This window comes from Saccostrea cucullata, unplaced genomic scaffold (genome assembly GCF_032062105.1).
Source record: "Saccostrea cucullata isolate Sc308-1 unplaced genomic scaffold, CSIRO_AGI_Scuc_v1 ctg3017, whole genome shotgun sequence".
Classification (NCBI taxonomy): domain Eukaryota; kingdom Metazoa; phylum Mollusca; class Bivalvia; order Ostreida; family Ostreidae; genus Saccostrea; species Saccostrea cuccullata.
This window is the reverse complement of record NW_026928612.1, coordinates 96,045-123,972: the sequence shown is the minus strand read 5'-3', so window position 1 is coordinate 123,972 and position 27,928 is coordinate 96,045. Positions and strand designations below refer to the sequence as shown.

Genomic DNA, 27,928 nt, shown 5'->3' with positions numbered 1-27,928 from the left:
TAAAACAAAAACATTTAAATGTTATCAAAAATAGTGAATAATAACGTTTATCTTTTGTCTTTTTCCAAAATTCTTCAAATCTACTTTCGGTTTCATTTCTCGCTAGATGTCGTAAACAGAAGGCATGTTGATCATGTTGTGAGGACATTTAAACTAAAGAAAGGTGATGTATTCGTTATATATTGGTTTAATTTCAATTAAGTTTGACTAATCAACTAATAACTAATTGATATACGATCGAAAGCACAATCAAATGCGTTGTTAAGAATTAATTAAGGTAATATTATAATTAAACCGATCGGTAGGCCAAATCAATTTTTTTATTTTTATTTTTAAGGAAGTTGAAAAATTATGTATACCTGTAGATCATATAGCCAAGTTGTGAACTACTGAATGTAATTTACAATGATTATAAATTTCAGTCTGTATCAGCTGCATATTGGTACAGTCAACTCATAGACTTAAATCAAATATAATCCAGAATACACTGGAGTGTTTCTGCATAATGTGAGTTTTGAAAAACAGTAAACTGGTGAAGGAGCTTCTTAACATAGAAGGTAAATATTAAATTTGCTGCAGAGATATTTGCATTCTTACTAGACATAGAAATTAGTATAATGGTGAAAAGGATTATTGAAGTTTGTGTGCTGGTTACAATGGGGCCGGGGGCACATCATTATGATTTCATATTTCCAATCAATTTCCATTTTTCAGGAAAGCAATGAATATTCTGCCATTGTAAGACAATGTCATCTTGATATCTTGATATTGTTCAGTTAGAAATGACTGAAAGAATATACCATGAGTAATCAACGGTGAGTTAATTAACATGTATGTTATAGATTGACTTATTTTAAAGACATATCTACAGGATATTAAAGGCATATTCAGCATAATATGAATGTCTTATGATTCAATATAAGGCTAAAGCTTTACATTTTTGTTAGGGGAATCATTCAGCCATTTTTGTTTAAATTGTTCAGGATTTTAAAGTGTTGATGACTATTTCAATTGTAGGAATGTTAGCATCAGAGCTCATGGAGGTTCTATCACCACAGCCCAAAGAACAGTTACTGGAAATATACCAGAAGGAAGTTCGATACCTGAGGTGTCAGGTGAGTTAATGACAGGTGATATATCAGTAGGAAGAACTATACCTGAGGTTTCAGGTAATAAACCAGAAGGAAGTACTATACCTGAGATGACAGATAATATACCAGGAGGAAGTCCTGTACCTGAGATGACAGGTAATATACCAGAAGGAAGTCCTGTACCTGAGGTGACAGGTAATATACCAGAAGGAAGTCCTGTACCTGAGATGACAGGTAATATACCAGAGGAAGTATACCAGAGATGACAGGTAATATACCAGGAGGAAGTCCTGTACCTGAGATGACAGGTAATATACCAGAAGGAAGTCCTGTACCTGAGATGACAGGTAATATACCAGGTGGAAGTCCTATACCAGAGATGACAGGTAATATACCAGATGGAAGTCCTGTACCTGAGATGACAGGTAATATACCAGAAGGAAGTCCTGTACATAAGATGACAAGTAATATACCAGAAGAAAGTCCTGTACCTGAGCTGTCAGGTGATATACCAGAAGGAAGTCCTGTACATGAGATGTCAGGTGATATACCAGAAGGAAGTCCTTTGCCTGAGATGTCAGGTGAGTTAATGACAGGTGATATATCAGTAGGAAGAACTATACCTGAGGTGACAGGTAATATACCAGAGGAAGTCCTATACCAGAGATGACAGGTAATATACCAGGAGGAAGTCCTGTACCTGAGATGACAGGTGATATACCAGAAGGAAGTCCTGTACCTGAGATGACAGGTAATATACCAGAGGAAGTCCTATACCAGAGATGACAGGTAATATACCAGAAGGAAGTCCTGTACATAAGATGACAAGTAATATACCAGAAGAAAGTCCTGTACCTGAGCTGTCAGGTGATATACCAGAAGGAAGTCCTGTACGTGAGATGTCAGGTGATATACCAGAAGGAAGTCCTTTGCCTGAGATGTCAGGTGATATACCAGGAGGAAGTCCTGTACCAGAGATGACAGGTAATATACCAGAAGGAAGTCCTGTACCTGAGATGACAGGTAATATACCAGAAGAAAGTCCTGTACCTGAGATGACAGGTAATATACCAGGAGGAAGTCCTATACCTGAGATGACAGATAATATACCAGGAGGAAGTCCTGTACCTGAGATGACAGGTAATATACCAGGAGGAAGTCCTGTACCTGAGGTGACAGGTAATATACCAGGAGGAAGTCCTGTACCTGAGATGACAGGTAATATACCAGAAGGAAGTCCTGTACCTGAGATGACAGGTAATATACCAGGAGGAAGTCCTATACCTGAGGTGACAGGTAATATACCAGAAGGAAGTCCTGTACCTGAGATGACAGGTAATATACCAGAAGGAAGTCCTGTACCTGAGATGACAGGTAATATACCAGGAGGAAGTCCTATACCTGAGGTGACAGGTAATATACCAGAAGGAAGTCCTGTACCTGAGATGACAGGTAATATACCAGAAGGAAGTCCTGTACCTGAGATGACAGGTAATATACCAGGAGGAAGTCCTTTACCTGAGGTGACAGGTAATATACCAGAAGGAAGTCCTTTACCTGAGATGTCCAGTAAGTTAGAGGTGACATTATATTTCCAAAATGATTCAGAATGCAAAATGCAACAAGCAAATTGGCTTGATCACTATCTTCAGATAGGAGGCATCCAAAGATAGGAATGTTTGTTTGTGGGTCTCGTAATTCCTCAAAACAACAAAAATAAAATCCACACAAAGATTAGTGATGACCCAGTATGATTGATATGGGATACTTTTGAAATGTTATACTTTTCTGTAGTATCTGGGGAGAACCAGCTGGTTCAGACCTCCAGCAGCCTGAATCTACAGATTGAAGCACTAGCCTCTGATATATCGTGTGCAGAGGATACCGCCTTCCACTTCAATGTCACACAATCTTCAAGTAATACTTCATACTCATTAGTTTTCACAAATGTATGAATTTGAAATTAATACTTCTGAAAATAACCTGACCTGTTGTTTTTTTTTCTTGAATGAATTTTAATCTTTGAAGAAAGAGAAAAATATTCAAAACAATAAAATAAAGAAAGAAATTACTGGATCACAAAGTAAATTTGTAAATCAATAAATTTCAGAATTTTTATTGGACTTCTTTTTAACTGTGAATCTCAAAACCAAATAAGTTATTGTTATATTGATCTCTTAATACAGGTTTGACTGTATGTGTGAATTAAAATGCATATAAAGAATTAAAAGCATTGCCTATCTCTTTATTGAATTATTTGTTTTTTATAATTCCCAATTGTTAACCCTCCCTTTCCTGCCCCTTTATTTAGGTAACACTGACAGAGGGCAGCAGTTGTCTGACCCCCTGACCCCCAGCCCTACAACAGACACTGTCCCCCTGTCTCCCTCCACCTCTGTCACAGGGGGCGCTCCGTCATCAGGGGACACAACTCTTCACTTCTTTGTCCATGAGAAGGGGAAGTACATACAGATTGGACAATGTTGTGTTGTGGTGGAGCTGCATATTAATGATGGGCTGATGGAGAAACTGAAGAAAGAGGGGACATTGGAAGGTTAGATGTTTACCAGCAATAAGATATGCCTATGTGTTCATTCATTTTAAATCCTTACACTTATGAAGAATATGTAAGTATAATGGACCTTTTAAACAAATTATTGTTAAGCTGGAGACATTTTTGTATTCTTGTCTGTAAGAATTGAAGATGTTTCTGCTTAGAGTAATATATAGGATAAAGGTTTAAATAATTGTGTCATTGTGACTGATTTCCTTCTGACAGTTGACACTCACACCGGTGCCTCAGTAGTGACACTGAGATGGAGGGGAGTTGAGGACACTGAGGAGGCACTGAGGACCAGGATCAAGGTACAGTTAACCTCCTCCCTGACAGAGGACCTCCAGGCCCTGGAGAGGTCGGTCCTCGAGGACCTGGTGAACAAGGACTGTGACAAATGTCAGGAACTGGTGAGGTACCTCTTACGGGAGATGAGGGGCCATCTGGCAGACATATCCCTGGGGTGCCTCCAACTCACGGTGCTATTTACTAGTCAGGAGGAGCTGGAGAGGGGCACCTGCTCTGATTCCCTTCAGAGACTGCAGAAGTTTCTGGAGAGGTTACTTGTTACTGAGAAGGTACAAGAGTTGGTTGAGGATGTTCGGATTTCTGTGACTGTCTTAAGTGAAGAAGCAGCCATTTCATACCAGGAGGTCCCAGAGGTCACCACTTTATACAAAAGGTTGTCACATTATTAGGATGCCCTTTATTTAATGAGTTGCTGATGCATTAAAGTTTGAAGAATTTATAAAAATATTTACATGTATAATTTGGTTTCAGTATAAAATACCGTACTTATTTTATCATTGAATATTTTTTTACAGGGAGGAAAAGATATCTCATGAGAAAGGTGGGATTAAAAACAGTGTTATGAATAATGCTAAGAAATTTTGCTAACAAAACGATAAATGCAACATTAAAGTATAAACTGTGACTACAAACATCATTTTTTTATCATCAGTATCCAGTGGACTGAGTAGGGAGATGTCGGAGCTGAAGTCATTTTTATCTCATGAATTAACCGGTCTGCGAGCAGGCCAAGCAAGGGAGATAATGACTCAGGAACAGCTGGCAAGACAGATTGGAGCTCAGGTTCAGCAGTGTGTGACCGAAGAGCTGGATCAGTTCCGTCAGAGGCAGGTCCGGGTTTTATGTGATGCCATTGCTGAACTGCTACCAGAGTTACAACAGAGGTTGTATGAAAGTGTTGCTAGTAAACTACAGAGTGAAGGCATATCTTCTCTACCAGCTCCACCTAGTGGTAGACAGCCATCAGAGGTACAGTAAAGCTTGTTTAGTGTGAACGTCACAGATAGAGAATTTATGGATATTGCAAAGTTTTTTTAGGGGGTTCCCTGGAAAAATTCTTTACAAGGCCTCATAAAATTTGAAGATTATAATGAAACAAATATAACAAATTAATGGATGAAGTGTTTAAGCTCATTTTGTCTCAATGTTGAAAATTAAAAAAAGAACATCAAGAGAAATGCTAAGAACAGAAAAGGATTCTATTCAAGAGCATTTTTTAAACGTACATGTACTACAACTGACTCAATTACTGAATTGCCACAAGATGATATAGAATTTTAAAAACGAGAGATTAAGTAGAAAAAAGCTTTATTTTAAATAGGATGTAATACTTACATTCAGTTACCATGACAAGATTCAATATATTTCTTAAAATTTTTCTTTCAGGAATTGGTACGACGTCAATCTGAAGAACCCCTCTCTAGCAAAGAGAGAATTAGTCAGCTGGTGAGACATGTCCAGGCCAAGGGTCAACAAATTCTTCCCGAGGTCAAGGTCAGACAGAGGTCACAACCTGTAGACTTCTCAGCTTTCTTCAGTGCAGTTCAAGGATTAAGTAAAAAGTAAATCAAATCTGTTTTGGAATGTAATTTTGCTTCTTTTACTTTTTTTGCTTACAATAAAGAAGTGATATTGTGAATACCTGTTGAAAAACTATATATGTATGTAAAAATTATTGAATTTCAACAGGAATTTTCTTTTATTTCAGAGCTGAAGAGGAATCTGAGAAAGATGAGGGATATACTGACACCAAAAGAGCTGGTAAATAAAGCTCTAAGTATACAAGCATGTATGAATTTAAAAATGAGAGTTATCTGTATACTGTATACAGGGTTATTTTCGCCCCGTGTGTTATTTTCGCCCTTTTGCACTTGCAAACAATTTTGCCCCGTTTTAAATTCGCCCATTTATAGTTCTCTTTAAGAAATTATGCTACGTAATTTGAATTCGCCCAGTTTTAAATTCACCCAATCAAGAAGAGGGCGAAAGGGGCGAAAATAAAACGGGGGTGAAAATTTCCCTGCATACAGTAAATTAATTAATGTATAATGATTTGGGATAAGAATTTCTTTCAATTCAAATACTGGAATACATATTATATGATTGTTGTTAATTTTTGTATAAATCCAGTTTGTGTGCATGATTCATTGAACTAGACAACTCAAGCATCCTTTATGTTCAAAATCAAATCAATTTGAAGATGTTTTTATTGTAGGGCTACATGAAAAGCTACAGAAAATCTGGGGAGAAGATGGGGTCAAGGTTGTACAACATTCCATGGAGGTAGCTACACAAGGTACTGTATAGGGATGGGTATCGCCAAAAATTTTGTATTGCGATATATCACGATATTTTCCCACAATATCACGATAATATCATGATATTTTTAAAAGCAGTTTTTACAATGATTTTATATGAAAAGTCATTATTATTCTATAAAATATGCTAGAAAAACAAAATTCGACTTTCTTGAAATTTTTATGTATATAAAATCAATTATGTTTGGACGGTAAGATGCCGTTCTTTTCACTTTTTACAACATTTTTAGCTCACCTGAGCTGAAAGCTCAAATGAGCTTTTCTGATCACAATTTGTCTGTAGTTTGTCTGTCTGTCCATCCATCTGTCAACTTTTTACATTTTCGACTTCTTCTCCAGAACCACTTGGCCAAATTTAACCAAACTTGCCACAAAGCACCCTTAGGTGAAGGGGATTCAAATTTGTTCAAATGAAGGGCCATGCCCCAATTCAAGGGGAGATAATTGAGAATTAGTGAAAATTTGGTGGCATATTTTAAAAATCTTCTTCTCAAGAACCACTGGGCCAGGAAAGATGAAACTTATGGGGAAACATCCTCAGGTAGTGTAGATTCAAGTTTGTTCAAATCATGACCCCCCGGGGTAGGGCGGGGCCAAAATGGCCGACCAAAGTTTTACATAGAAATATATAGGAAAATTCTTTAAAAATCTTCTTCTCAAGAAGGACAGAGCCATAATTCCTCATATTTATATGGAAGCATGCTCAGGTAGTGTAGATTCAAGTTTGTTCAAATCATGACCCCCGGGGGTAGGGCGGGACCAAAATGGCCGACCAAAGTTTTACATAGAAATATATAGGATAATTCTTTAAAAATCTTCTTCTCAAGAAGGACAAAGCCATAATTCATCATATTTATATGGAAGCATGCTCAAGTAGTGTAGATTCAAGTTTGTTCAAATCATGACCCCCCGGGGTAGGGCGGGGCCAAAATGGCCGACCAAAGTTTTACATAGAAATATATAGGAAAATTCTTTAAAAATCTTCTTCTCAAGAAGGACAAAGCCATAATTGATCATATTAATATGGAAACATGCTCAGGTAGTGTAGATTCAAGTTTGTTCAAATCATGACCCCTGGGGGTAGGGCGGGGCCAAAATGGCCGACCAAAGTTTTACATAGAAATATATAGGAAAATTCTTTAAACATCTTCCTCTCAAGAAGGACAAAGCCATAATTCATCATATTTATATGGAAGCATGTTCAGGTAGTGTAGATTCAAGTTTGTTCAAATCATGACCCTGGGGGGTAGGGCGGGGCCAAAATGGCCGACCAAAGTATATAGGAAAATTCTTTAAAAGTCTTCTTCTCAAGAATGATAAAGCCATAATTCATCATATTTATATGGAAGCATGTTCAGGTAGTGTAGATTCAAGTTTCTTCAAATCATGACCCCAGGGGGTAGGGCGGGGCCAAAATGGCCAACCAAAGTTTTACATAGAAATATATAGGAAAATTCTTTAAAAATCTTCTTCTCAAGAATGACAAAGCTATAATTCATCATATTTATATGGAAGCATGCTCAAGTAGTGTAGATTCAAATTTGTTTAAATCATGACCCCCAGGGGTAGGGTGGGGTCAAAATGGCCGACCAAACTTTTTAAAGATATATATAGGAAAATTCTTTAAAAACCATTTTCTATAAAATAGCAAATCCATGATTGGTCATGGGACTACTTTTGGATTTAAACTTTACAATAAAAAGCCATTTTCTACTTTTTCCTACCCTTAGTGCTCAGGTGAGCGATGTGGCCCATGGGCCTCTTGTTTATACTTTCTGTAATTGCAATTTGAAAGATTGAACAAATAAGTGATAATTTCTGGACTTTATAATATGTACCTAAAGACCAGTATTTAGGTCTCCGTATCACGATACGTATCACGCAACAAAAAATCGCAATATACCGTTATACCGATAAAATCGCACATCCCTAGTACTGTAGATCACTAAATTTTCGCGACACCTTATTTTCGCGAGATAGTTATTGACTCTTGATTAGTGACACAAAATATTCGCGAATTGTGGTTATTGCTTTATATAATCTTAAGGAATACTATTATACGCGAGAATTAAATTTTTGCGAGCACACTGTCTCGCGTAATTACGCGAAAATAAAGTTCTCACGAATAAAAAGTGATTTACAGTATATACAGATTTTATAAAGTAGTGTATCGCCAGATCTGCTTATGATATTGTCCCCATTAGAAAACCCCCATAAAATGCAATGCATTCGGTTCCTTTAACTTTATTTGAAGCTACAGAGAAGCTAAATAAGGGAGAGGTCCCTGACCAGTTCTGTACTGTGATGTGTTTGGATCTGTCTCGCAGCATGGAAGGAAACCCTATAAAGCAACAGAGGAGAGTGGCAGAGAGGATTTTACAAAGTAAGCCAAGACAAAACAAAACACTGTTGTCAGATAATGGTTTTTGACTTTGAAGAAATGTTTTTAATATTTCCATAATTTACAGATTGTTTGGGTCAAGTTGCTGTGGTAACCATTGGTGATAAGACGAAAGTGGAGCAAGATCTAACACAGGACAAGGATACAGTAAAGAAAATCCTGGGTATACTCACACGTATTATTAGGAAGACTTTGTAGTTAACAAACATACTGTAAAGTACTTTTAATTTATGAGAACTTTATTTTCACATAATTACACATGTCTGTCTTCTTGAAAGATTTTCATATCTTGTGTATATGTAGTGTTATGAGTTATCTGTTTTCTGTAGAACGTGTACACATCCAGCCACACATGACCAGCACCCCAATCATACAGGGTCTTCTGACAGCACTGAAACTTCTCCAGCTCAGAGGTAAAAATTAAACTAGAATTGAACTCTGAATTGTTTAATTTTAGTGTTAACAAACACCTGGCATATGTAAAATACATGGTATATGTCAAATACTTCTGTGTTCTGAGTTAAGCAAATGTCAAATACCTGGCAGGTGTGGAATTCCCGGAACATGTCAGACATCCTGCACGTGTCAAACACCCTGCATATGTCAAACACCCTGCATGTGTCAAATACCCTGCATATGTCAAATACCCTGCATATGTCAAATACCCTGCATGTGTCAAATACCCTGCATATGTCAAAAACCATGCATGTGTCAAATACCCTGCATGTGTCAAATACCCTGCATATGTCAAACACCCTGCATATGTCAAACACCCTGCATATGTCAAATACCCTGCATATGTCAAATACCCTGCACATGTCAAATACCCTGCATATATCAAATACCCTGCATGTGTCAAATACCCTGCATATGTCAAATATCCTGCATATGTCAAAAACCATACCCGGCATGTGTCAAACACCCTGCATGTGTCAAATATCCTGCATGTGTCAAATACCTTTTAAGTTTCAAACTCCGCACTTGTGTCAAATACCCAGCATGTGTCAATACCTGGCATATTGTTTCAGATATTTGTCATGTGTCAATACCTGGCATGTGTCAAATACCTGGCATGTGCCAAGCACCCTGCTTGTGTCAAATACTGGGGTCATGTTGAAAACTTAGAATATATCAGATATTTATTGTGTGTCAAATGCCTGGTTTATGTGATTTAACTGGTTTATATTAAATACCTAGTGTTTGTGAATAACTGGTACAATCAAGTACCAGAATATGTCAAATATCTGGTACAAGTTTATGGTTAAAAATACTTATCTTATGTTAAATACATGACACACTCCTGGCATATGCGAAAGTCCTGGCACATTTAAAATTCCTTGAACAAGTCAAATAAAAGTATCTGACATATGCAAATTATAGTTCAATATATTGAACTCCAAGCATATAATGTCAAATACAGGTACCTGTCATATCTCTTAAAGTGTTACATCTAAATTCAATACCTTGAACATATTCTCAAACCTTGACAGCCCTTCTACTATTTAGATTATAGTGTTAGGTTGTAGATATTGGTTCAGCCATCTTTCTATGATGCCAATTTGATGTCTTATTTCTTTATTCTTTGACATAAAGTGAAGCCAACAGAAATTGGACATCATCACACAGTGTATCCTAAAGTAGTGATTATATCTGATGGGCTGTTCAATGACTGCTCCCCAGGAAGTGAAGAAACAAAGCAGTCATGTTCTAAGGTAAGGGAGGTGTTATTCAAAATACGGTTATCGTTTTCTAAAATGTAAAGTAACATTGAAAATTACTCTGATTTTTCATTGGCCTTTTTAGAAAAAAAGTTACCTGATTAAATGAAATAATTAATTACATTTGTCTCATTTTTAGACTGACATCCTGTTTGCATCAGTTTTGGAAGTGATGGCTGCATTGCATATTCATATCCCCATCTACTTTGTTCCTATCAGAGAACAGTTAGATACTGTGAGTAAATAAAATGAAAGGTTCAATTTAAAATATCAGTGCTATAAGAAATGAAAAATTCCTTTCAATTCAGATAAAAATTGTTTTATATTTCTGTAACAGTTTTTAATTAATACCTAGTTATATTTAACAGAGTTTGAGCTGGGTTGACATGGTAACGGTTGTTAAGGATGTAGACTTTCTTTCTGATTCCATGGCAGCAGAGGTAAAATTAGTTTTCAGCATGTCATGTGTATTTATTTTCACTCAAACATTTTAGGTTCAAAGCATATATGTAAAGAGACATTTACTAAAAAAGTCTTTATGAAAATAATTAGGGAAAAACATGAGATAATATTTCTATCTTACTTTTTAAACTCAGACATTAACAGGAAGAGTGATATCAGCCATTTTGGAACCCAAGGAACCACAGAGTCCTGCTAAATCCTGGCAGGCAATAAAAAAGGACCTCATCAAGAAAAAACAGGAAACGGTGAGTTATTATATTTCTAAAATGTGTGGGTTTTTAGGTCACCTGAGTAACTCAGGGGACCTATTGCTATCCGTTTTCGTCCGTCGTCATGCGGGTGTGCGTTGTGCACCGTGTGTCGTGGCGTTAACATTTGAACATTTTCAACTTCTTCTCTGAAACCACTGAACTAATTTCAACCAAATTTGGTATACAGCATCTATGGGTAAAGGGGAACAAAAACTGTGAATTTTATGGTCCCCGCCCCCCTAGGGCCTGAGGGGTGGGGCCAAAACCACTGAAATTATTGCAATCTATAAGAATCTTCTTCTTTACTCCTGGACATCAAGCAGGCAAACTGTTGGCATGAATGTAATGAGCATTGAGTCTTCTACCAAAATTGTGAAATTCATGGCCCCAGGGTCAGAGGTTCTTGTGCTAGGGCGGGGCTATATAGATTATATAGTGAAAATGCATTACATCTTTGAAAATCTTCTTGTCTTCTCCTGAGTATTATGTAAACTAACTAAGTACATAGTTATGATGAGCAAGAGTGCCCCTTCCAAAATTATGAATTTTATGGCCCCAGGGTCAGGGGTTCTGGTGTTAGGGCGAGGCTCTATTGATTATATAGTGAAAATGCATTTATTCTTTGAAAATCTTCTTCTCTGCTCCTGGATATTAAGTAAACTAAATAAGTAAATACTTATGATGAGCAAGAGTGCCTCTTTCAAAATTGTGAATTTTATGGCCCCAGGGTCAGGGGTTCTGGTATTAGGGCGGGGCTCTATTTATTATATAGTGAAAATGAATTTATTCTTTGAAAATCTTCTTCTCTGCTCCTGGGTATTAAATAAACTAACTAAGTACATATTTAAGATAAGCAAGAGTGCCTCTTTCAAAATTATGAATTTTATGGCCCCAGGGTCAGGGGTTCTGGTGTTAGGGTGGGGCTCTTTTGATTATATAGTGAAAATACATTAATTCTTTGGAAATCTTTTCCATTGGTCCTGGGTTTTATGCCAATGATCCAAGTATATATATTTATGATGAAGAAAGGTGCATCTAGCAAAATGGTTATTTGTTATGCCCCCCTGGGTTGGGGGGGGGGGGGGTTACAAAGTCTGAAAATAAATTAATGCTTTGAAATCTGCTCTTTGGTATTAATCAACCATTTTATGATAAAATTTGCAAAATTTTGAAATATGTGGCCCCAGGGTCAGTGGTTCCTTTGGGTGAGGTTCACAACTGGTCATAAAGTGGAAGTGCATTTTCTCTTTGTTACTCTGATCAACCTCTTGGTATTAAGTAAATAGAGTATGCATGCTAAGTTTATAATTATGATAAGCAATGGTGCCTCTTTCAAAATTGTGAATTGTGAATTTCATGGCTTCTGGTTTAAAACACAAACCAAATTTAATTGTTTGAAAGTTGTTACACAATACTCAGGTGACCTATAAGGCCTGTGGGCCTCTTGTTTTGTAATTTGTAAATGAAAACATAATCACAGTACTATTCATTTGAAGAATAATGAATCTGTAAAAGTGGGTCTTTTGATTAAATGACTTCAGTGTGTTCTTATTTAATTTTTTTTATAAATTACCGGGGTAATACATTAAAATTCAAACTACTAGTAGGCAAAAAACATCAGTGTTGCTCAGCTAAGTTTATATGTTAATAGATGTCAATTGCAGAAAAAGATCAACAGAGTTGAGTGGTTCATCACAGAACATTTTAAAAAGCCTCCACCAATTGGAACGCGAGTTAAGGTTTCTGGTACAGAGTCTCAGCCAACAGGAACGATTCTACAGCACATCAAAGGGAGGAAAGAGGAACATCACACAAGTATGTCCTGAAATAGAGAATATCATGTATATATCCTATACATTCTACAGCTGAGCATCACCACAGAATTCCAATGTTCTATCTTAATTTTGGAAACGTTTGGGATATCAATGTTAAAGTTGGGTAGGGTGGGGGATTTATGTCTTTTTTTATAGGCTCAGTGATATTGAGATTATGTATTATATACGGATAATATGCTTAAGTTTCACTAAATAAAGTGTTAATTTGTCGAGGAAGAAAATGATGATGACAAGAACAAATATCAGGCCTAAATAAAATATGTGAAAACGGATTTGATGATTGTCAGGCTCACCACAAAGTTAATGTTCCTCACACTCTCATTTTTGACATAGGTCTTCCTTAAAGTTTGCAATCTATAAGAAATTTCCAAAATTTCTTCGAAATATCTTGTGTCAGCATCAATTTTAGCATAGAAGCAAAATCTAATTTCTTTCTGTTTTCTTATCCCATATGTTTCAAATTATCATTGATGCCCTGGCATACCTACAAACCAGACAGTGATTCCTTAAGTAATTTTCTATGGAAGACAAAAGCAGATTTGGATAAAATATCAATATTGTCAATCTCTATACCTCTATCTTGCTTGTTTCCTACAGATGCCCAGTATGTCCTTGTTGTTTTGGACACTGGAGAAAAGGAATATTACTGCTGGACCTTTGATCAGGAGAACCTACTATTCTACAAATCCTCCCAGGACACAGGTTACACAGCCTTACCTGTAGGAACACTGGTCAGAAGAGGTAAACAGGAGGCCATTGATCAATGTTTTGTGGCACAGAAACTTAAAACTTATTATTGAATGTAACAAATTAACACATCAAATTGTAAATTATTCATGAGGTAAAATCTGATGCACTTTTCGTACATTTTTTTTAAATAAACTAACCAAGTACATAGTTATGATAAGCAAGAGTGCCTCTACCGAAATTGTGAACTGTATGGCCCCAGGGTCAGGGGTTCTGGTGTTAGGGCACAGCTCTATAATGATTATATAGTGAAAATACATTACATCTATGAAAATCTTTTTTCTCTGCTCCTGGGTAATAAGCAGATGAACTACATGTACCTGTATAGTTATGATGTGCAAGGGCTTTTCCTCCAGAATTGTGAATTTCAAGGCACCTGGGTCAGGATACCAAAGGGGGGGGCTCTACTTACATTCTGAAAATGAATTGTTTGAAATCTTCTCCTTGGTATTAGTCAAACATTTCTGATAAGGAAGTGTGCCTTTTCAAAAATTGTGCAATGTGTAGACCCAGGGTCAGGGGTTCATGTGTGGTAGGGGCACTTCTGATTATTGCTGAATGTTACTGATTAGTTGAAATGCATTTTTTGTTCCCTTACCCTGCCTATGGGTATTAAGTAAACAAACTAAGCGATTGCTAAGTGTGTAGTTATGATTTGCAATTATGGTGCCTCTTTCAAAATTGTGAATGCCATAGCATCTAGCTTCAAACCAAATTCAATCATTTGAAAGTTGTTGCTCAGGTGACCTATAAGGCCCATGGGCCTCTTGTTAAAATAAGAATTATTTGAATAATATTTATTTATAATATTGATTAATGTTGATCATGCAGTGATAACTTTATTATTTGAAAACACTTTTGCAGGCAGACATTGGAATTATGATAACCAAGATGGTGGTCCAGATGAAATAGGGGTCGTCATCATCAACAAAGATGGAGGACGGCTAGTCAAGGTATTGAATATTAATTATTAACCACTGTGGAATGCATTCAGACATCCTGAATAAACTCTAAAGATAACTAACAGCAATCAAGCTCAAAAGACCATTGAAACAACAGTGCAAATTCGGACGTTTTAAAAAAACATCAGTGTTGGGTTCAGGTGTCATGGAAGAGTAAGCCCCCTCTAAACCAGGAGCATCTGCATAATGCTATTTGCCATGATTGATCACATGGAGAAATATTCAAAATTTTTCTTCAAACATGTTAAATCATAATTCTGTTTCTTGTGTTAGTACAGATATATTGGACCTGTTTTCTTATTTATTGCAAAAAAAAAAAAAAAATTAGATGGAAGGTTATGTAGATAAATTGCAGAAATGACCATCACAATTTTTTTCATGTTTAAAATACTGGTACTCTATTTAAACAAACAACATTTCTGGAATATCATACTGTTTGTTTTAACTTGTCAGATTAAGGATACACCAAAGGTTTCCAAAGGGCAAAATTTAATTTGCTTGTAATTCTTTCATTAACAAAGATAACATATTAAAAGTATACATCATTTGAAAGCTTACTAAATTCACTATTTAATGATCTTAATTTAAATTTTCATTGTCATCTTATTAAAAAATCATTAATATTTTAATGTAAATATTAGTGCATTTATATTTTATAAATCAACTTTTTTGTATTCCACCTCTCAAAGTCAAAATTTTGCCTCAATGTAGATTAAAGATTGAACTTTAAAACCGTATCTCAGATTTTTGATAAATCTTCTTATTCAAAAGTTACGTCCATTTGTCTTTCAATGTTACCAATTTATAAGCCCAATTCTACATTTCCCCCAATAATTCTAGAAGTGAGCAAGATATCAAAAATCCGAGTCTCAAATTTGTGAACACACACTTGAGACGCATTCTGGCCAGTTTTCAGAGAAATTGGTCATTAAATAAGGGAGCTGAATCCTTTCAAATAATACCACCAACTGTCTGATCTTACTTTACAGTAGAGGGCAAAAACCCATTACACAACAAAGTCTGCCAAAGCTGGAAATATATGACACCTTGGAGATTCAGCTTTGGATACCTGTCACTTATCCATATTTCCTATGCATATTCACAAGAATGGGAGGTTCTATTCTACATTTAGGTGCTTTTAATGAAGTAAAATAGGTTCAATTCTGAATCAGAAAGATTTCACGGCAAAATGGCAAGAGCTAAGCTCCACCTCCTATTTCATGGTCATTAGTGACCTGTTAGATCTCCTTCCCTAAATCTAGAGTCCCTGTAGTTTAATTACTGATAACCTCTGTGTAGCTAGTGAAGAATTCCCCGAGTGGTCACAGTGATTTATTGCTCCTTACAGAAGCAGACAGTTGCAGACCAAATCAGAAGCTTCAATAACGGCACATTCACATGTGTTAGTGTTTATGTTTGATTATTGTTAAATAATTAGAAAACCATTTAATAATCAGCAAGAATTTTTCATGCATTATAAAGCAGTGATTAGCATTGTTTTCTTAGCCAAAAATCTCAAAATTGACAAAAATCTTGAAAAAAGCCTTTGGTGTATCCTTAAAGCTGAATTACAAGGAATATAATAGGGAAAACTGGGGAGGGGATCATTTATTATTTTGTAGTATTAAAAGTAGTACTCTTTTTTTATTGTGTTGTAAATTGTTCAATAAATTGAAAAAATGTCAATCAACAATTTTGGGGGGCAAAACATTTAGTTTACACTTTTTTCATATTGACTAGTTAGATATTATCTTTCATTGATAACATAAGGTTTTTTTCTCTAAATTTCTACTTACAACAGGTGTGCTGGCGTTCACCTTTAGCTGCACATGAATTGAATGTTTACAGATATGGGGATCAAGAACGATTCGACATTGACGTTGCGTAAGTTTGAGAGATGTGTCTTTTGATTTTTTGAAGCCTTATTTCAAAAATAATACCGGTACTTTTCAAGACATATATTTGAGAGGGGGCATTAAAAAAATTGCCTAATTTAAATTTATATTTCTCGTAATCTGTGATACCTTTATTTATTACCTTTTTTTTCTTTGTAGGGAATCTCCACTCATTGACTTGGAAGGACTAGTTGGTAATGATTTATCATTTTTACATTATATCAATGATGAAACTATTTATTATACTTAAAAGAAATGACTTAAAAAGTTATAGGGGCCTACATTGAGAATTTGTTAGTACATGTATATATTGTAAGGGGGGAGAGGGGAGGTAATTCCTTAGTTAAAAACTGATATTGACTTCTGATTGTATCAATATACATGTAGCAAGACTTTGTGCAATTTATAAAATTTCCTTTGGTTCTTTTACTTGCTTTAAAACATATGATCACAAAAATAGTGTTTGGTTTTTTAAATTCTCAATGGGAAGTTGAAACATCTCATTAATTACCCAGTATTTACTACATTTTTCTAGTATATAATTATATACATATAATATTTAATTATCCTCAGATTCCGGGTCCCCGCGGTGGGAGATCAGTGATGAAGCGGGGAAGTGGTGGCCCCTGACAGGAGTCAGTGCCTTACAACTAGAAGACAGCGTGGCCCTCAGAAAGACCATACTGACCATGCAGGAGGGACATACTCAGTATGACAATTTTAAAATTTGTATCAAAATTTGTATCTGCATAATAAAATCTCTAAAATAATCTGATAATATGTAAAACACTTAGGAATTGCTATGTGTACCACATTTATTAGTAGACTCGTACATGTACTTATTTCTGCTGATGATTCAAATACTAAAAGAGAGGTCGTGAAAGTGATATTATATTATATCTTTCATTTGATCATGGTTTCTTTCTCTAGGAAGAGGTTGAATAAAATTATAGTTATTTTTTATTTGATTATGACTTTTATTTTCTTTAGGGGTACATTTAGGCTGGAAGGTGACAAGCTGACAGACTTCAACACAAACAAGACTTTATGGATACGAAAAATGGAGGAAACATGAGAATTGATTTTTGCTAAAGGTTTGGCCTGAGCTTATATTTCAACAATTTTAAATGAAAATCCAATAAGATTTGTAAAGAGTGCCATATTTATTGATATCATATGTATATATTTGCGACATATTTTAAAGATATGAATACTTGTTGTAGATGGAAACTGTACAGTTTTGAAGAATAATTGAAATGGAGTTGTGACATGCATGCTTTTTATAATTGCTACGCATTTAATTAATACACATAAATCTTTATCAGAACAATAAATTGTCAATGTAAAAAGTATTTTTAAAAATAAAATATGGCTATAGACCGTCAGTATTTATTTCAGTTTTTATTTAAGCATGAAACTAATATTTTTGACATGCATTTTTTCATATACATAACGTTGACAACTGTGTGGATGAACTTAGAAACTTTTTAAAAATAAAACTTGAATAATAATTAGTAAAATGAGATATGTACCTTTAAGTATTCTGAAAAAGGGAGACAATGTGCATGCTTTAATTGTCTTTTTATTGTTTTTTCATTCTTCACCAGAATCTCCATGGCACTTTCAATGTGACACAAAGCATCCTCTATGGGGCGCCGTTTTAGTATTTACTGCCAAAAAGTGATATCACCTATTCGAATACTAGTAAGTGACATCACCTATTCAAATAGGTGATATCACCTATTTGATTTGAATTGGTGATATCACTAATTCCGAGGTGATATCACTAATTCCAAGAGGTGATATCACCTATTCCTTACGAATAGGTGATATCACTAATTTGAATAAGTGATATCAACTATTCAAATTGAATAGGTGATACGTGTATCACCTATTCGAATAGTTGATATCACCTATTTAAAATGAATAGGTATATCACCAATACGAATAGGTGATATTACCTATTCGAATAAGTGACATCACCTATTCAAATAGGTGATACACTTTTTGCCAGTAAATACAAAAACGGCCCCTCATATCCCTCAGTTCTTCGGAAATCTTCCAGATTTTTTGGACATTTATTATAAGTGTTCATATTGAGTTTTTAAACACTTAACCAAAATTCTGAAATTGATGTCCCTTTGGTCATGGATTTGGACCCTGAGGTAGGACTATAACACCCCCCTCATGTCAGGGGTCCTTACTCAACACATTGCAGTGGGACCCATATCGATTCATTTGATATTTTACAGTATAGGTTTGCTTTTTCATTAAGAAACCCCAATCAAATCAATCTAAGTTTCATACATATTATATACAGGGAAATTTTCGCCCCCGTTTTATTTTCGTCCCTGAATATCATTAGAATACAGTACAATTTCGCAGACAATACTGTGACAAAGCGAATTCAAGACGGGACAAAATTACTTGCAAGTATCACCGTGTGAAATTGACTGTTTTACTTTAAATTCATTTTGGACTCTAAATGTTTATATCTAATTTTTGATTTAATATTATTTCTAATCTGAAATTATTTCCTTTCACAAATTGGATTTTTCCTATATTTCTTAGCTAAGTTACTAATTGATAATTTAATTACTGAGTGACACTTGTCGGCTACCAAAGGTGTTTATACCCAAGGACTTTTTAATCACTTTTACAAACAACATGTAATTATTCAATTATCGGCCTTCTTTATGTCCATGTCATCAAAGCATTTAATTATTTGTTTACTGTATCACTTTAACTCATTGTCAACACCTGTCATTTTTAACTCATTGTTCATTTTTTCATAAATACCATTGTCAAATTTTACTTATTAGTTCGGAGGCCTGACGCATTACTGGCCACTTCCGTCTGTGTTCCCCGTTTGTATTTCTTGAATGTTAAATTGTTGTCCGTCATTTAATTACATGCAATTATTAATAAACTCGGAAACCAGATTACTCGTTACTTTGGACCTTTATATGTGTTATCGGGAAGAGTCCTTGGAATACGGCTCTACTACTTCGGCCAACGACGCCACTCACTTCCCCTGCCAACATTCCCTCTTGCCCGATCAACGACACAACTTTTAGACCCAAACTACGTGGTTATACAAGTATGGAAGAGCTAAAATAAAGCGGGGCGAAAACAACCTGCAGATGCATACAGTAGTTAATTGACACCTAAAAATGCATGTACATATTACGCATTGTTTATCTTACTGTGATTGGTTGAGAGATATGTTATAAGAAAAAAAACAAGATTTTTATTCTTTACAAAAGACATTTATAACTGCAATCAGACTGCAAAAATATTCAATGAATTGGTCTGAGGCATTGCCATATGGTAACGTGTAGACTCAAGACACCTTACGCTGTGAGGATGGCCGGGGTCGTAAAGGTCCCGTGAATGCAACTGAATTACTTACCACGAAGTCATAATACTTTTATGATTTAACCTTGCATTTAAAAAAATGAATAAAATTTTCACCGTGCTGGAAATAGATACCATACAAGTAGAAATTTTCACGAGACACAAATTTAGTTATTTGTCCTTAGATTTTGTAATTTATTTTTAGATGTAATTTTGACGATTTTTAAAATCCTCATGAGCACTTAAGAACAAATTACAAATAAACACAATTTTTAGGGATCTCAGCACCCTCGCTATAATATATTTAATGAAATTAAATCTTTGCAAAAAATTACGCTTATACTGTGGTTCAGTTTTTGATTCACTGCCTTTTATAGACATCTGGAATTTGTCAACTGTTTGTTTGATTAAGATGAACTGCCATATGCGCTTATCAAAACTTGAGTTCAGACCGCATGTGGCCATGACTGTATATTTTTCAAAAGTCATTACTAAATTTCTTGCAATCTTCACTCCTAGTTTAAAATTTGACAGAAAATTCCGTTGTAAGTTTTTACCGAGTATCACATTGTTATAAACTCAAGGCAATAATTAAGGTATAACTATTGATGAAATTATAATATTTCATTTAAATAAATATTGTATATGCTATTACAGTTTTAGCTTTCACATGTGATTCCTTTAGATATTCCATCATGCATACTTTTAGTTTACAACAATGATTATTGAATTATGTAGAAATGAATCATATATAATTATGGCAATTTTTTAAATCATTTGAAAATAATATAGAAATATTACTTGTAATACCAGTATTATTCTAAAAAAAAAAGTCAAGACCCGACATATTTCTGTTTACTAAAAGCCTATATAAGGCAACCTCGGGCTGGATGTATGATAATTATAGAGAATTCCTCAATTTATAACAGATATTCTTCATTAAAAATGACAATTTCCAACAAATTACTCTGTTGTGTTGTCTGAAGAAAATTATGACTACCGGTATTCAACACTTTATTTAATCAAATCAGTACTGATTACATCATGTATGAATTTTAAAGGCAGATTTCGCCTGGAATTGAGCAGGGATTGGTAAATTCCAGACGTACTTGAGGCGGAGACGGTGTTTTTGAAACTTAGTTACACCTGAGTAGAAGAGGCGTCATTTCTAATTTATGGGGGTCAATTAATTTGCAAGTTCAGATTTTTCGGGCGTAAAATGGTAGGAAAATAGAAACAAAAATTACGCCTGGAACTTGCAGAATTGAGAAGTAAAAGCCTCAGATTGGTCAATTTCATGATCAATGAAGGATCATTTCAGATAGGAGGTTAAGTTTGAATTTGATCTTGAAGGAGGGAGGTTAGTGAGAGTCAAATAGGAAATGCAGGTACCGTAAATCAATGTTGAGACTTTCACACTTGTTCTGGATGACAGTATCTGTTGGTAGGTGTGATAATTAATATCTGGTACCTATTTGAGTAAATTTGATTATGTACAATGATAGTTATAACTTAATGACCCTAAAATTACTTTAGATATATGGAGTTTCCTTGCATACATTCTTAGAAATAACAGTCTCATAAAAGCAGTCTCGAACTGCTAAGTAGAGAGTAAACGAGGAACTGTTTTATCTAAGTAACTTGAGTCAATGTCATGATTATTGAAGTGATGAAATGTACCGGTATTGTAAAAATTTTATTCAATTCTTTAACACACTCGATTTTGGTGGTATTTCAGTGTCCCTTACACAAAAAATTGCATCTTTGCTAGCCAAGGGTTTTTGTTCAATCCGCTCTGAGGAGTGGAGTATACCGAAAACTCCAGACTAGATGAAAAATTGAAACTTTATAAATTACATTTCGATCTATACTGTGTTAATAACTTAATGACCTGTCATTATGTTTACAATTGTGTCTGCAGCGATTTGATTTGATTTAATTCTCCTCTCTGATGTTGAAACACAAAAAGAAATTTATTTTTTAAATTTATTTATATGTACTTGTACACTTGAATATTTGATTTTCTTCACTTGCTTAATTCCCTCTTGAACAACAAACAGATTGTCATTGTATCTGTACACAGTCCACGAGGATCACTCAGTCCACAGTCTATGAAACGGAGGAACTGTCCATCCTGGTCTATGATGTGGACACAGTGATTGTAATAATCAGCCGTAAGGATGTGACTCTGACTATCGGTGGTGATTCCTCGTGGATTGAATGGTTCATTCACTGGAGCAGGAGTATGCCCAATGTACCTAAATCTCAGTTTCCCAGCCTGATTGACCACCACTACTGCTTTAGCTTCATTGTGAGACACGCAGATATCCAGGTTCCTGTTCTCAGTAATGTATTTGTCACAAAAATCAGATAGATAGAGTGGTTTACCCTTATCATCAAATTGAATGGTTTGTTTCTCTGTGGAGCCAGAGTAACGGACAACTTTTGTTTGTTTGTAATCATCACTGTCCATGACAACCAGGAGGTCACCAGAGGAGGTGCTGCAGACGGCAAATGGTCTCCAATTCTGTAGTCTGATCACCTCCTCTATCTTCTCATTCCTCACAATGTTCACAGTTCTATCATCGTTATCAGTATACACTAGATCTCCACTCTTTGTCACCGCTATGTCATATGGTTCCATTCCAGACTTGGTTTTGATTGACTTGAGTAGTGATCCCTGATTTATGCTGTAGAGTTTCATGGTGCTGTCTCCACTTGTCCAGATTTCTTCATCACTCTGACAGGCAACATTGAAAGGGTAAAGGAAATCTTGATACTCAGTGTCTATGTTTGTGACAGTCTCTGGTTCACCAAGCAGCTGTTTGCCTGGAGTAGAGGATCCAGTTTCTGATGATTTCTGTGTTGTCTTCATGCTGTAGCCATATTTATCTGAGGTTAAAGAACTTGATGATAAAGTTCCAAATACTTTACTAATTTCTCCTTGAATTTTGTATGGTCTAAATTTGGGAAAAGACTGCAGTATTTTGTGTGGAAGTTTTCTATATCTCTCTACACTGAATGTAAATGTAAATAGTTTTGACATGTCATTAGACTCCACAGCATCATCAACTGAATTGATTTCATCCTTGATGTCAGATATTGTCTTGTTTATTTCATGCAATTGTTTCTGTAAAGTTTGTAGCTGTGTGTTTTTCATTTCATCAACTTCAGCTTTAAGTTTCTGGACAAGTTTGTCAATTTCTCTGTGCCAGTCCTCTCCATGTTTGTTATGGCTGTTGAGAGATCTCCATATTCCTTTTCTAACTGACTCATTCTGTTTTGTACATCACAGGCAATGTCCTGGTATGTTGGATAAATTGTCTCATTTAACTCATTTTTTTCTTTAATAATGTTTTCCTTTTTTTCATCAAGAACTTGTAAGATTTTTCGTAATTTGTGACCTAGATGTTGATCAGAAGCAAGGCAGGTGTCACACACAGAAATGTCACATTGATGACAGTACATGATACATTGTTGTTTATCATGAGTTTTACACCGAGGATAGAGGGGAGTGGATTTTCTCAGCTTGAAAGGGACAACTTCATGTTTTTTGGATTCATCAATAGCAACGTTAATTGTATAGTATTTGATGACTATAAGCATTACCATCGATCAGTTCCGATAAATTTGTACCTGTTTAAGTCCAGTAGAAGAAAAGTATTAAAATTGACAGATTATATGTGTTTGGCAAATGACATTGCATTGCAAACGTCAAGTGCCAAAAATGTTTAACAGCCTAACTGCCTTGGTTATACCTGTACTAGTATATCCATAACCTTGAAAACATAATTTTTGAAGAGCTATATTCTTATGAATGAAAAAAGTATATACCCATATCTTCAAAACAATCTTATCAAAAATGTCTTTAAATTGATAAAATAGATAGTTTCTGTGGTCATATATGATCATGAAATTCGTATGTATTAAGCAAAGTTTGTCAAATTAATCATCCGATAATTATTACCTTAGTTTAATGGCGTCGCTTGTCGGCCATATACTGTCTGTATCTATCATGTATAGGGATCACATGACACACTGACCTGCTCACCTGTACAGTATATCTACCTGTCATATATTTATATTTCCTAGTTTTCAACTAGTGATAAATAAAAGACTTTGTAAGCTTATGAGTAATTGTGTTTAAAAAATAAACAAACGACCCATGGGTCACATCACTCGGATAACATGTAACACTTCTGCAAGATTGATTGATTGATTGTATGTTGTTTAACGTCCCTTTCAAGAATTCTTCACTCATTTTGAGACGTCACCACTTGCCGGTGGAGATGCAAATTTTTCCTATACTCAGCACTCAAGCCCATTGCGCAGGGAGGGATGAGGCCTCATGTCAACACCTGCGCCACGGGGCCTCGGTTTATACGGACTCATCCGAAGGACCCACTTCCACATCCCACATTGGGAGTCGAACCCGTGACGCAACTCGAGAGCAGACGCTCTAACCACTGCGCCACGCGGGCGACCACTCCTGCAAGACAAAAAGTAGAGATCAGTTCAGTTTTCAAAAGTTGAAATAAGTGGTCTCGTGGCCCACCCTACTCCGTGGGTCATGATTTGAACAAATATAAATCCTCACAACCCCAGGTGTGCTGTTATATGAAAATGACCAATTATGGATTTGCTGTTCTTGAGCAGATTTTTTAGAGATTTTCTTATATATTTCCTGTGTTAAACATTGATCGTCTTCTCAACCCCGGGAATCATTATTGAACGATTCAACATTACCTGAGGATGATTCTACGCATGTTTCATATTTTCTAGCCCATGATTTTTTTTAAATATGCTCTAAATATTTCACTAATTTGTTAATATTTCCATTTCCAATTGTTTTCCCAATGATAAACACTACAAAAGTGAATCTTGTTTATTTCGCCGTGATTCCTGTGGCATGTAAATTTCTCCATAGATTGTAATACTACTGAAAGGTTAAATGTCAAACTTGCATGTATATGATTGGCGTATAAATATATTGAAAAACGATGATTTGTTTAATTGTTTACTAAGTAATTAGATATGATAAATCTTTTTTACAAACAAAATAAATAATGAACTATCTTCGGATCAAAAGCAAGTCACTTGTGCAACGCTGTCCATTATCACCGAGGCCTCGCGAGACCGAGAACTTCACTTCCGTAAACATGTACTGCCCATCTGAACCACGTGGAGAAATCAGCATTGCCACATAGATCATCCGATACAGACATCGTCCCTCAGTCATTACCATCCAACTTCTTACGCAATTCAACGTCCTCTGTTATTTAACACACACAATTTTGTTTCCTGACCATGCTGACCAACTCCTGTTTCATCAACTGCAACATTGCATTCAATATGGCGGCGAAGAAGTGACCTAGTGCCTAAACACGCGTTCTTGCTTCCGACAACCTAAATCTAGGTCACATATATAGATTGCTTTGATCGTAATATAATTCTTTTTTGTTTATTTTATAAATGTTGATATTTGACTGCAGTATATTTTAATAATCATTAAGTTTATTTCGTGTTTGTATGGGACTATTTATTTTATAGTAAAATTTGACGTCACAGGTCGGCCAATGGAAAATAACATGTAATGTCTTGTGTATTTCCAATCTACTAAATATTGGACGATTACAAAATCAAATAAAAATGAAAATATAAGGAATCACTGTCTAGTTTTAAGAGTATGCCAGGGCATCAACAATAGTGGGAAACATGGGATAATTTTAGCATAACGGGCTTAATAATTTTAGCATACACATCTAAATTAGGTTTAAGTATGACAACATTGACATTATCAATAAAATATAAAATATCTTTATAAACTAGTACTGAAACATGTCACTTTCATGTTTTAAAATGCCTTTTTGTAAGATAAAACTCTTTACTTGTTTCTTAAAAGTACTGTGCACTTAATAGAGGCTGGTAAAAAAATCCCAGTCCTTTATGCCATTATAATAAAAAGTGTCTGTTTGACATGTTTTCAAATGAGGTATAAAAAAATCTTCATTAGTGGCTGCTCTGGTGTTGCGTGAAGACACAGCTGATCTTAGAGTAAAATTTTCTGATAAGTAAGATGGCGCATAGCCATGGTATATATTATAAACATGGTTTAATCTGAGTTGTCTTACCCGATCTTCTACATTCAACAAATTCAATGTACTAAGAACTTTATAGTTTATGGTATGCAAAGGGGATAGATTTAGTGTAAATCTCACCATTTTGTTTTGGCATATATATAATTTCTTTTTAAGGCTCTTTGATAAACCTGCATACCATGCACAACTGGCATAATCTAAGTGACATTGTACAAGAGCAGAGCATAACAGCATTTTACTTCTTATATCTATAAATAACGAGCTTGTCTGTATAAAAAACGCAAAGTGCCTAAATATATGTGCCTAAATCTGTCGAAAATAGGCTAGTTTTGGACGTTCAAATGTTAAAAATATGTTGCAGGATAAACAAAATACATGATAACTGTCTTGAAATATAAGCGATATTTGGGCTCGGGTCGGAAACATAAGAGGGCTCGGCAAGCTTCGCCCTCTATCACGTTTTCTTACCCTCGCCCAAATATCGCTTATATTTCCAGACAGTAACCATGTATTTTATATATATATATATATATATATATATATATATATATATATATATATATATATATATATATATATATATATATATATATATATATATATATATATGTCTGTGTTATCTTTCCATTATATAAACATACAGAGAGAAAATATCTTCAATTCTGTATGAAGTACTGTTTGTCAGAGGTGAATACATGTCCGAATCACACGGAGCAGTAATATCTACCGGTAGGCGATCTGAAATGACCGGCGAGGAAATCGCCCATCTTAAAAATATGGCGGGAAGAGAAAACAACTGTGAAAATGCAAATACTTTTTACCAAATCGACATGTTCTTTATTTGTTTGCATATTTTGAGCAAATCTCTATTCATATATTTAAAATATGTTTTTATTTTCTAAAAAAAAAATTTTTCCTGAGGTCCATAGTTTTTTTTTAATGAATTTCGAATTATTCTTCTAAGGCATAACGTAAAAAGTGATAAAACTTACTTAATTGATTATCATTTAGCGTAATTATTCATTTTTTAAAAATGTTTTCGCCGGTTTACTTCATTTGCCTCCTAGCCGTTTTACGCCGGTCATATGACCGCGCAATTCGGCGTACGCCGATCAGTGAAAAATGAAATCGGCCCATTGGCTCTATGTGGGTCGGTACGTGATCAAATCTTGTGAGAAGGCCTTCGGCCTTCACAGGATTTGACCGACCCACTTCAATTCCCATTGAAGTTTTGAAATTTGTTGTTTATTTCTTAAATATTCCCATCATGTCAGTTGTCCTTACTTAACACGTTGCCGTGACACCCCTACCAATTTCATTTCATATTTTACAGCATAGGCTAGCTTGCCTCTTCCATTAAGAAGTGCCAATCAAATTGATCGAAGCTTTCATAAATACTAGTAGTTAATTGACACCTAAAATGTATGTATTACACAATGTTTATCTTACTATGGATGGTTGAAATATAAAAAAAACAATAAGATTTGCAATTTTTCAAAAAGATGTTTATAACTACAATCAGATTGTAAAAGGATGAATTTGACAGAGGTATAAATTGCAATGGCAACGTGTAGACTACAAACAGCTTACGCTGTGAGGATGGGGTTATGATTAAGGGTCCCGTGAATACAACTGAATTACCAGGTAGTCATAATGCTGGAAATTTTGCATACCTTGCTTTTTAAAAATGGAATAAAAAATAACCATTTTGAAATTAGATATAGTACCCCAGCTACTTTTACAATTTTTAGCTCACCTGAGCCGAAGGCTCAAGTGAGCTTTTCTGATCACATTTTGTCCGTCGCGCGTCTGTCCGTCCGTCTGTAAACTTTTCACATTTTCGACTTCTTCTCAAGAACCACTGGGCCTATTTTAACCAAACTTGGTACAAATCATCCTTGAGTAATGGGAAGTTTAGATTGTTAAAATA

General features: G+C 35.2%; 1 protein-coding gene across 1 annotated transcript; it reads left to right on the top strand.

Annotated features, from left to right (window-relative positions):
* Positions 1-100: 100 nt before the first annotated feature.
* LOC134278176 (uncharacterized) lies at positions 101-17,876 on the top strand. Its single transcript, XM_062760494.1, has 27 exons — positions 101-163; positions 423-557; positions 715-815; positions 1,018-1,115; positions 2,886-3,008; positions 3,403-3,645; positions 3,871-4,327; positions 4,470-4,495; positions 4,607-4,923; positions 5,341-5,516; positions 5,663-5,715; positions 6,170-6,250; positions 8,527-8,655; positions 8,741-8,836; positions 9,003-9,086; positions 10,267-10,385; positions 10,531-10,626; positions 10,760-10,831; positions 10,988-11,098; positions 12,769-12,919; positions 13,537-13,680; positions 14,551-14,639; positions 16,450-16,532; positions 16,703-16,737; positions 17,117-17,252; positions 17,534-17,637; positions 17,767-17,876. The coding sequence occupies exons 3-26, from the start codon at positions 802-804 to the stop codon at positions 17,616-17,618; spliced, it is 3,018 nt and encodes a 1,005-aa protein (XP_062616478.1). The 5' UTR covers positions 101-163; positions 423-557; positions 715-801; the 3' UTR covers positions 17,619-17,637; positions 17,767-17,876.
* Positions 17,877-27,928: the final 10,052 nt, after the last annotated feature.

Bases quoted from the DNA above. Each gene is read 5' to 3' on its own strand.
- LOC134278176 (XM_062760494.1), top strand. The intron at 4,496-4,606 runs GTGGGATTAAAA...TTTTATCATCAG, and splicing joins AAAGATATCTCATGAGAAAG to TATCCAGTGGACTGAGTAGG. The intron at 10,832-10,987 runs GTAAAATTAGTT...TTTTAAACTCAG, and splicing joins CTGATTCCATGGCAGCAGAG to ACATTAACAGGAAGAGTGAT.